The 11334-nt window shown below is 39.0% G+C and overlaps 1 protein-coding gene across 3 annotated transcripts; it reads right to left on the bottom strand.

Annotated features, from left to right (window-relative positions):
- Window positions 1-6533: 6533 nt before the first annotated feature.
- On the bottom strand, window positions 6534-11120 carry LOC132202060 (sterol regulatory element-binding protein 1). 3 transcript variants are annotated; one of them, XM_059628740.1, is made up of 13 exons: window positions 10759-10929; window positions 10338-10555; window positions 9897-10272; window positions 9631-9812; window positions 9326-9577; window positions 9076-9268; window positions 8831-9015; window positions 8373-8776; window positions 8019-8208; window positions 7523-7963; window positions 7286-7459; window positions 7100-7235; window positions 6534-7047 (listed from the first exon to the last, which is right to left on the bottom strand). In XM_059628740.1, the coding sequence occupies exons 1-13, from the start codon at window positions 10916-10918 to the stop codon at window positions 6830-6832; spliced, it is 3129 nt and encodes a 1042-aa protein (XP_059484723.1). In that variant the 5' UTR covers window positions 10919-10929; the 3' UTR covers window positions 6534-6829. The 3 variants fall into 3 exon arrangements, with proteins under 3 accessions (XP_059484723.1, XP_059484722.1, XP_059484721.1); XM_059628739.1 differs by lacking the exon at window positions 10759-10929 and adding an exon at window positions 10947-11120 and having other exon boundaries at window positions 8831-9268; XM_059628738.1 differs by having other exon boundaries at window positions 8831-9268.
- Between the last annotated feature and the right edge of the window lie 214 nt (window positions 11121-11334).

Here is an 11334-nt window from a genome sequence, read left to right as displayed (position 1 = left end):
TTTTAAGCCGCAAATTGCACGCAATGAAGGGCCTATTGCTTAATTATTCTTTTTATAGAGCCGCAAGCGAAAAACGAGAAAACCATTACAATGATTAGCTTTTGTGCTGCGCTGAAGATGTGTCATTTTAAATGGTGCGGACAGTTCCGCACATGGTATGCAATTACCAAATTAAAACCAGACGCAATCAAAAAGACCCTGCGTTTTGAAAAACACGTTGAAGCAACGGGAATTTGAGGCTTCTCTCGTTTCCGAATTAGAGTCGGACACGTTCTGCGTGTTTGCTTTGATATTCAAACTGTGTATATCGGCAGCCGCTTTTCACTCGAAACTCGCGTCAAGGCACAAAAGCAGTCGACCGTTCATTAGGCGGAGAAACGACCGGCATTAGGTTTGTTCGCTGGCTCGTAGTATGTACCTTGGTTTAAATGAGGAGCTCACGTGTAATTTGATTTGAGTTGAAACGTGCGTCCTTGTTGGATGATTTCGGAATGCGGTGCGCCGAAATTTCAGCGCGGCGGCGAAACATTTTCAAAACAAATTATTCGTGTATGTTAACAGAGAACAGCTAGGGTAATAAAATTTGTAAATGAGAGCTTTTTGTGTTCTGAATCGCTGATTTGAGCTGTGTTTGCGCAGAACGACACAATTTTTGTGTTGCCGGGAATGTCAAAGACTGGAGAGCTTCATTTGTGTGTAAAAAGTAAAAAAAGCTTAATTGTCAAAATTGTTGCCCTTGTTATGCACATGCGAATGATATAAAATTCATTGTTAAGCTCTAAAAACATAATTATAGATTTTAAAGCTTTGCTGGAATTGAGTTTAACTGGCTTAACATTAACACGCAAGATACTAGTTAGTAAGAGAGACAGAAATTGATTGAACGTTAATAATAATAAACTAAAAAGTGAAAATTAACTCTAACTGATAAATTATAATTAAATTTTTGCATACATTGTGGGCAACTCTGGTGTTCATTATTGCACTGTCATAACAGATATAAATTTTTGACCCTTCAAATTCACGTATTAAATGGTTTTTGAGGCATTTTTTTTTAATTGTTAAAAAAAAATTATAATTTTAGAGACAAAAATAGATTTCAACAATAAAAATTATGACTGAATTCCGTGGCCAATTTTTTTTATTTCACAGTAAATTTAATTTGTTTAAATTTCAAAGCACGCTTTTCGATTTGCAAAGATGAATAAGCAATTCTGTATTTGTTGAAATGTGTGTTATTACTAACCCAAATATTACTTTGGATCCTTTGAAGAACATGATTTTCAGCAGTTTAGACGATTATGCTACGAGTTCTTTTAATGAAGAATAATGATTGAATATTAAGTATAATAATTCTACAAAAATTAAATTAAAGACAAACAGGGGGTAAGGAAGTAGTAAATAAACTTTTTGAAAAGGTTTCAATTTATCTTCTCCCATTATTTTCATTTGACAGTTCGTGAAGTTTAATTTGGTATTAAAGAGCTTGAGAAATTGCTCATCATATTTAAGCTGAACAACTTAATTCACAGCTCAGGCCCCATCTTAAGCAAAAAATTAATTAACAGAATCCTGTTTAGCTTTGAGGTTGATGGCAAAAAGTTAGATTGCCGCTGTGCCACCGTTGCTCTTTTTGCGCCAGCACAGGGGGAGAGAGTTTTGCTGCCAGTTGGTGGATTGTGGATTTATATCCGAATGTAGATGATGTGGTTTTTTGCCCCCACGGCGCGCCCCGTTCGGTCTCTCTCCTCGCAAATACTCATTAAGTTCGTGTGCGAATGGGGAAACAGATGTGCGGCCAGTTGCAGCACTTTAATGTGGGTCAAAAATCTACGAGAGTTCCAACTTTAAATGCACCTCCTGCTCTCTCTACTCTTTCGAAATTGGATTTGGTGTTGCAATGTGGCCGGACGAGCAAATGGCAGTGCCCACATTTATTTTGCACGTTCTGCTTTGGCTTAGCTGGATAAAAAAAGTTCTGCAGAAGCACCGGAAATTAATAAAAAAGTAAAATGCAGGGCAAGCATTTTTTATATTAAATATATATTAAAAAGTACAGTGCATTTAAAAATGGATGCAAAAAGACAAAATTGAATTCAATTTTGTGTAAAAATGTGTTTTTTTCTAGAAGCAAATTGAATTCAACGCACTGCATTTTTCTGTTGCTCGTCTTTAAACTCAATAAGATTCAAATCAGTACGAATAATGCAATATAATGCTGGAATAATCAATTAAATTTCCTTTAAACCAACAATTGTTTTTGTAAGAAACCGAAAATTTACTGCATTCTTCAAAATCAATATGTATGAATTTTTTCTATAGACATAAGAAAAATTTTAATATTCATACAAATGTATATTTCATATGTTTCCTCAAAATATAGAAAAATAAAAATTTGTTTAAAAATTAAGAAAATCTAAAAAAAAAAAAAAAGTTTTCCCAAAAATAAATTAAAAAGTGTATTTCCTCCGAATCCCTGCGGAAAATATAGGTCGAGTGATGGATGTAGAAATGATGATTACAAAATTTACAGTTGCTGCAGAAAATGAGTTTTGCAGTGGGAACGTCGCTTGAGAGGAAGATGAAAAGAAGCTTCAGCCGCGATAATGCTGTAGCTCTGGTGTATATCGCTCCCCTGATGATGAAAATTTCCAATAACGCCGGCAGATTACAATCCAATAATATACCACACTCGCTCAAGAGCACATGAAAAAGTGGAACGACATATTACGTTCTTATTTTTTGTATCCTCTATTGACAACATCAGAACCAGGAGAAGATATGAAAACTGGGAGAGAAGTGCGGCCATCCACTTGAAGAAGTCCGACTCGGTGGATTAATTTAGCTCCAGTGACCACCCTGTCTATTCTGTAGCATGAAAAGACAAAATGAGAGGAAACAGGTGAATCGATATACGCCTCCGCATTGGGCTTCTCACGAGGATAAATTTAGCCCTACCATGGTGAGCATAAAACTTTCACAACTTTCACAATATAATCATTTAGTAATCCTCAAATCCCTTTAATCCTTGGTTTCATGATACATATTCATTTCAATTTGCTTCAAAATTTACTATCCTGACAATGGATCTCTGCTAAATTTGTAATTTTGATTCAAAATATGCTGTCTGGCAAAAAGTATCGTTTTTTCCTTTTTTACAAAAAAGGTTTTTTTAAATTTCCTATGAACATGTTTAAAAATGTGAATTTACAAGCTAAAATTTTTGAAATAAAATATTTAATCCTAAATTAAATTTGCATTTTTAATTAACATCCTTTCGCTAAAATTCTGGGAGCTAAATCGTACATCATTTGATTAAAGCGAACTTCCTTTTTACGACCACAGTAGATATGTTGGTAGATATGCTTAATTTCGCACACTTTTGCACGCAGTAAAAAGGTCGTTAAAGACGAGTCGATAACGAAGAGAAGTCGTGTCGAATTAAATTTAATTAAAAGTATGGCCGTTCGCTGCCGTGCACCCTCGGGACAATAAAAATCAAATAATTTCATCGGCAGGCGGTGCGAGCAGGGCGAAACATGTGCGCCGCTCGGCTCCTTGGGGACTTGACAAGCATCTCTCGTGTCAGAGGTCGGACAGGCAATTCCTCCTCGTCACCCGTGCGCCGTACGCCAGCCAGATAATAACAACTCAGCCTTATTCCACTCCGCCGACCGGGTCCCCGAGGAGCCCAAAGTGCTCCGGCTCCATCCGCCCAGCCCTGGGACTTGTCACTCAAATAATTTACACTGCAATTGTTGTGTGCCAACGTGCTGCACGTACAACCCGCCCTTTGGACGCCGCCGGCAGCCCTTCGGGGACATCCAGTGCAGACTTTGGATAAAGTTGGCAACAAGTAAAAGACAAAATTGATTTTGGCTAATTTAAGGGATTATAGCCAGCGATAATCAGTAAATTTGTAAAAACTAGAAAGTTATATTCGATAAAATGGGCAAAGAATCTAAAAAGCTATTCTTTTCTTATAGGACAATAAGGGATCATTTTGGATGAATATTTATGATTTTTGGTCTCATTAATTAAATTGATAATGGCTGCTTAATTTTTTTCAATAACAGGTACTTTTTGGTATAAAATGGAAAATAGTATTTTATTTTAGTTAAAATAGGTGTAAAAAGACAATTCAATTTTGTGCGTGTTTCTTTTACTATTTTGTGTATGGTAACTTTTTAATTAAACTATTTTCAAAAATGGGTGAAATTTTGTATTTCAATGTAGGTTTTTTAAGGTGAAAATATGCGGTAATATACTAAAACATATAGAAATAGAAAAACGAGTTGAATTTAAAATAACAAATTTGACTTCGTTTCTGAAAAATAGGTATTAAGTTAAAAAAAAGTGATTGATCACCTATTTAACCCATCCCAAATAAAAGAGATAAAATTAAAAAGCAACTATTTGTAAAAGTAAAAATTTCCTATCAATAGATGTTATGGAAAATATAAAATATTACTTTATTCTAGATTCTAGACCAGAATTTGCAATTAAAATTAGTTATTTGCCTTAAAAACCGAATGTTTAAAATTCCTCCCATTATAAACATTTTGTTTATCTTTTGAGTGACTCTTGACTGCTCCCTTATACAAAACTAACAAAACCGTTGAGACAGCATTTGGCGTCTCGATTAGAGCTCATCATTATTCAACAGGCCCATAATGAACCCTTGTTAAAAATCACTAAAAAGTGCCGATAAATAATTTCCCATGCGTCCCTTCGCCGCAAAAAGGGGCATCCGTCAGCGATGGAGCGAAATTTATGCGCAAACCACCACTCTTCGGGATAATGTAATGCGGCATGCAAATGAGCAGGCACGCCGATCGCATTTTTGATGGCGTCAGCGTTATTATTCCGAGAGCGGCCACACTACCTTGCAAATAACAAAATTGATAGATGATGGGCTGCTGCCGGCCGCTGTAGGTCAGTAATGCACGGCAGCTGCTTTTCCGAATTGAGCGCTCGCACGCCTTGCCGATAAAAAATGACTCGCGCAGGAGGTGTTTGTAATGCGGATACCCTTGATATTTGTTGGCGCCGTTTTATTTTCCGCCGTATACGCGAACACGCGGGCTGCGCTCGGTGAAATATTGGCCTGCTCCGCCGCCACCACCGCAAGAATGAGGAATGAGAATGTTCGCGCGCATTATATTTCCCAGCAAGCCGCTATCTCCCGCGAGTGTTGATCATAATATGGATGAGCGGCAATCAATTGCCCGTCTTATTATTATTGAGAGCCAGCTGACACTTTCTCAAAGCTGTTATCAGCCACAGCGCCGCCGTTTTTTTTTTTACAATGGATTATGATTGACTGAAATTATTTTCAATAGAAAAAAATGCAAATCTTGAAAATGAATGATCAATTAGGAGTAGTTGCTTTTTATCTAGGGCAGTTCTGCCATCTCCTGTACAATGACGTTATTCGAAATCAACGCCTTGCTAGATGGGTTATGCAACCGGTGTATCACGTACGTTGCGCCGGTTGCGTAAAATGAAATGAGGCAGCTATAATTATTATTGTAAGGAATGGAATTTCTGATCATAAAAGCGGTGTGAGATAGAAATTTTAAAAACTTGTTGAAACGCAATTAATGATAAATTTCTAAATTAACTAACGCAATGTAACGGCATAAATTTTTAACATTTTATACATCAATAAAATAGGTAAATAAAAATTAATTTTATAATTGAAAGGATTTAGCCTTTCATTTCATGGTTTTATTTTTAAAATTTCAAAACCAAAACAAATTGTCCAGTTTCGTCCTCTGCTCCAATTTGAATGGCTGGATGGAATCTATTCTATTTTTTTAATAAACCCTCCATTGATTTCACACTGATATTATTCACCGTGTTCTGTCCGTAAATAAAAATAACAAATAATTATTGATGGTTCGTTGAAGTGCTTATTCATAAAAGCTATATTGAATAGGAGCCTGAGTGCTGATTGTCAGCACTTTATTCTCGCCAGCACTATGGAGAGAGCCGAACTGTAACGGCGAAAGTGTATTGTTGCTGGCGCTCTATGCATTGTCCGCTGGCTGTTGTAATAATGCACTGCCGTGGGATCAATAGATATATTATGTGCCCACTATAAGGGACATAGAGTAGAGAGGGCCGTGGAGCAGCTGCCATAAAAATTTGCTCTTAACGCCGTCGTCTCTGTACGAGAGGCTCACAAATCACTGACCAAGCCACTCTGTGCTACTTTGTAAGAAGGTGGCGGCGGCGGGCAGGTAATGAAGGCGAAAATTATTGCCCCGCCGAGGCTTTGCATAATGCATCGCGCAGCCATGTACTTAGCACACTCTTTCTGGTGAAGCTCTAAATTGAGATTAAAGATGGAGACCAGTGAAAGCAGCATAGACCCAAAAAATAAATCACCACAAATTGTCAAGCTGTTAATAAAGAAAAATGCTTAACATTTCTTATTTTTGTTGGGTACAAAAAAAACTTAACATAATTATTCACTCAAATTGAATAGAATTTTAGTTCAATAATATAATTAAGGTGAAACCAAATAATTTCATTAATATCATATTTTTATTACCAAAGTAAATATACTTTTTACAATAAAATTACAATTACAGAGTTTCACAACATATCTCTATTAAGCAAAAACCTGTTTAGAATGTTCCCACTTAGCAGATCATTCTAATTGATCAAATCATCCCAGAAAGTTACTTAATGAAATAATGACACTTCTTAATTAACTGTCATACACATAATTGCACAGAATGAATTCTAAAGCTAAAAAATATGAAAATAACTTAAATGGCTAATGAACGGTGAAAAGTGCAAGTTGAGGCATGAATGTCTTTTAATTTGTGTTGGAGCTGCTGCCAATTGATTTCATCAGCTGATAGCATTCCAACAACTTCTTGCGGTCGCCAATTTTTTCAAGAGTCTTCGCTGCCTCTGCCAGCATTCCAGCACGCTCGCCAGGAGTTGATAGAAGGGGGGTAGGCAGATGCCTGCATGCCAAGTACAAGGCGTTTGCGTGCTCCCTCTCGCCTCCAACTCCTTGGTGTGATTTGTCTGCAGAAAATAATAATTAGCTTTTTAGCCGTTTAAACAATGCTCAAAATACCTTTTCCACAAATCACTGATGACCTGTTGTATCTTTGCCTCAGGCTCCTGTCCAGCAACTGTTGCGTCCTGCCTGGAGCGGCACCGGCCATTAGTCTTGCGGCGGCCTCATGCAAGAAAACTCTTGGCATGGCCGACTGTAAAAATAAATTTCATTATTTTATTTTCGGATTATTTATTAACTTACTGGAAGTAATTGAGACAGTCTCCTCAAGGAGGCCAGGTCCTGCTGGAATCCAGAGAGCTCAGATTGGGAAACCGGCGTCATTGTGCCATCGTTTGACTTTTCGCTATCAGAATCCGTTTCCCAAACGCATGTGCGCGTTTCCAAAAGCCAATCGCAAACCAAGAGTTGAGCCAGCTGAGAGTGCAAGGATTTTTTTTAGTTCTAATTTCACATTTTGTTTTTAAAATTTTCGTTTACCAGAGTCATGGTTGAAGGCTGCTTGCACGAAGAAAATGTGATGCTGTGGTCGACAAGTCTGCCTGCAACTCCACACATGCGCAAGATTGCCTTCTTAGATGATTTTCTTGATAAAAGGGCTCGTCTTGCTCTGAAAGCTGCCAAAATTGCTTTAGGCAATGGGTTGCTGTTGTTCTTCAGTTGCTCAGGAATGGCTTCGATTCGAGAGTAAAGGTGCTCAGCTCTGGACTCTTCTCCGAGCAGCCAGTAAGTGGCGACGCCAAGAATGGAGCCCCACCACTGAGAAATCTCGTCTTCGTTTCCACTTTCCACAAGCAGGTGCACATAGGTCAAAGTGTCAGACGTCTGAGTTCGGCGAATTTCCTCTTCATTGGCAACACGATGAGTTCCCGGAGCTAGAAGAGTGTTCATTGCCTTCTCAAGCAGCTGCTTGCGGTACATCTGGTGTTTATGTTTGGTTTAGCAAAAATCCAAATATTAATTTTAATTAACTTACTCTGATAGCGTAAGCCAGAGGATCAGCATTGTCTTCAAGTCCGCTGAACAATGTGGCTGCCATCGTCGAATAACTCCAAGAGCGGGAGACAAAGAAACGGTGGCCGTGAGCTGTGAAAAGCCATTGCAAGCGGAGCGGAACTTGGCTGCAGTGCTTCATGCACACTTGGCGTGCCAGACCCAAATAGTACCTTGAAGAAACAAATAAAAAAATTAGCTTTTTTGAATTAAGTTTCAATTTCCGATTTTTGTACCGGCTTTTATAATTTAAAGACAATTATCTTGAATAAAAATTGATTTGGTAGCAAAATTCCACTAAATAATTTAATCCATTATAATTTTCATAAACACTCACCGATTACATGGCTGAAGGGCTGTAGGCAAGCTTTCCTTCACTCTCAAGGCGGCACCAACGTAAATCAGGGCAAGTTGCTCAGGTGGCATTGAATCTCCTGAAGCCTCAGCCATGTTCACAGCACTCAGGGCCAAAATTAAGGCTGACGAGCGCCCCTCAGGCGATCCCTGAACGAGAGCAATTTGATGGAGTCTGTGGTAAACGACAGCCAGTTCTTTGGCGCACGCTGCTGCCTCCAGTCCAGCTTTTCGGGCCAGCCAACGTCCAACCCAAAGACGGTGCAACAACTGTCGGACAGACTGCCAGCAAAAGGCTGAGGCTGTTTCCAGTTTTGAGGCTGGCAGAGGTTTCCCCACTGCTTGCAGACACCGACGATATTCTTGATTTGCAGCACTTAGATCCCCCTAATGAGAAAATATTTTAATTTTTGTCAGCTTTAATAAAAATAAATTTCTAACCTTCTTCAGGTTGAATTCAGCCTGGTTCTTGTGTCTCCAGAATTCAACAGAGGCTTTCGACTTTGAAGGAATGATCGGGTCTCCGAACATGAGCATCTTTACCATACAAATTCCAAGTATGACCGCGTTGAAAATGAACACCAAGACCGAGGACGTTATCCACTTCCACAAACTAATTCCATCGCCTAAATTAACAAATAAATGTAGATTCAAAATTATTATCTTTTTATGGAAAAACTGCTCACTTTCAACTCCCAGAACCGTTCTGCCTTTTTGACTTGTGCTGTAGTCGGGCGACTCTTCCATAACGTTGAACAGAGCGCCCATGGGGTTGAAAGCAACAACTGACATCATGAACATGCACAAGGCCAGTTTCGAGTGGTCCAACATGCCTCGTCGCATGCCAAGACCAGAGTTGGAGTCCTGGTCTCCTTCCATCTGATAAATTTTAAGTTTTAAATTTAAAAGGAAAAAAATAACAGTAAAATATCTTACATGAGTGGTGAAAGAGTCGGGAGACCCAGGAGGTGAGCCAGTGTCATCAGAGTGAGGTGGTGACAAAGAAGGTGAACTCTGTGGAGGGGTCATTTCTGGGGACACAGTCAGAAGGTCCTTGATGTTGGTCGCTCCCAATTGTTGTCCAGAAGCCAAACGCAGGGCAATGTTTTCCTGCTTGAGTTTGTTGTTTGTATTTTGCAGGTATCTGATGTAATCAATAGCTTTTCGCAAGATTGCACTTTTATTCAGCTGCAAATGAGGAAATTCATTATGGTAAATAAAATATGACTCTGGGAACTTACTTTGGCTTCCGTTCCAACAACCATGTTTTTCAGCTCAATAATTTTATCATTGATGCTCGTTCGATATCTTCGTTCGATGGCATTGTGTGCACTTCTTTTTACTTCCTTCACCTTCGGCACTTCTTTGTGAGTGACATTGATTCTATTTATAGGCATCTTTTGGTCACTATCCAATAAAATTCCTAAAATAATACATCAATTGTTGAAATATTGACAGGAAATTATTTATTTATCCGATTAAATTTGTTTTGCAATTATTTGCTTACCTGTAGTAACGAAAGTGCCTGTGTTGGAGCTGACAATGGTTCTCAAAGGGTGCGACTGCTGCCCACTCCTGCTGCTGGCCACCGACACAGGTGTGCCGGTTGTTGCATACATGACCTGCCCTGCTCCGATTTGATGGGGTGGGGAACAGTGTGGTTCGGACTTAATGAATTGCGCTTGGACCAAAACCTGCTGCATTTTTTCCTGAGGCATTTGCAGGAGGAGAGGTTGTTGCTTTGCAGCGCCACCCTGAAGAATCTGCTGAGGGTTGGTCTGGTAGATTTGCTGGGCCATGCCCATTGGCTGCAGCAGCACTGTGGCAGTGTTCGAAGCCTGCACTGATTGTTGAACAACAGCAGGCCTTGGCATTAAACGTTGCTGGAAAATACAAAATTTGAAGTTAAATAAATAGTAAAAAGAAGATTGTGAAAAGTTTCACCAACCTGCTGTGCTCTCAGCTGAGGCGAGTTACTGTTGGAGTTTGTAAAAAGAGGTGGAGTGACAACCTCTTTCTTGATTTCAAGATCATTTGCTTTCAGCTCATCCTTCACAGGGGTGGTCATCGCGTCCGCATTCAATGAACTGAGAAGTCCGAAGTCTGTGTCATCCGCCATCAACAGGTCGCTCGAAAATAATTCTTCTTCGCAGCCAGAAATAATGTCTAAAATATTAAAGATAAATATTATAATTCCAGAAGAAAAAAAAATATTTGATCAAATTGGTATCATTAAAATTAAAAAATAAATTAAGACTAACGATCGATTACAATCGTCAAGAGAATATCATGAGTGAAAATGATGCAAGAAAGTGAGAATCTTAAAATTTGCCAAACAGTTTTGCAAAATCTTTTAGATAAATACTGACCGTGACCGAAAATCGACAGTACGATTGAATTACGCATTAAATTTGAAGCGGTCACTTGTAAATGATAACAAAGACGTCTGTCGCCTCTGAACTCTCCCACAAAGGTGAAACATCGGATGTTACGATCAGACCACCCGAAGCCCGAAGGCTCGGTGAACATACTAGATCAAATTTCGGCCGCCAATTACCGTCAAGTCCGTTCAGCTCGTCCAGAGTGAACGGCGCGTTGTCCGGGGCGCCGAAGGCGTCTGTGTCCATAGCTCCAGAGTCCTGAGCTATTGATTCGGGCGGAAAATTACGAGACCAAGAGCGATCCTGGCCTTCCAAATTCGCCATGACAGAACATCAGGCACATCAGCCCATGTGCGTTGACCAATCAGTGACGAGAAAAACAATCACCTTATGATGACGTCTCTGGTCTGATCAAAACAGAGCCAATCAGAGGCTGCGTCAGTGGCGCTGAAACTTAAAACTTTTTGCAAATTGTAAATATTGCGCGTTTTGCAGTTTTTTGCAATAATTATTACATAATTTGGTTGAAAAAACATTCAGATTAAAATAAAATTTTGAAATAAA

The sequence above is a fragment of the Neocloeon triangulifer genome, unplaced genomic scaffold (assembly GCF_031216515.1).
Source record: "Neocloeon triangulifer isolate White Clay Creek 2 clone unplaced genomic scaffold, ASM3121651v1 ptg000014l, whole genome shotgun sequence".
Lineage (NCBI taxonomy): Eukaryota > Metazoa > Arthropoda > Insecta > Ephemeroptera > Baetidae > Neocloeon > Neocloeon triangulifer.
This window is presented reverse-complemented; position numbering and strand designations above follow the sequence as displayed.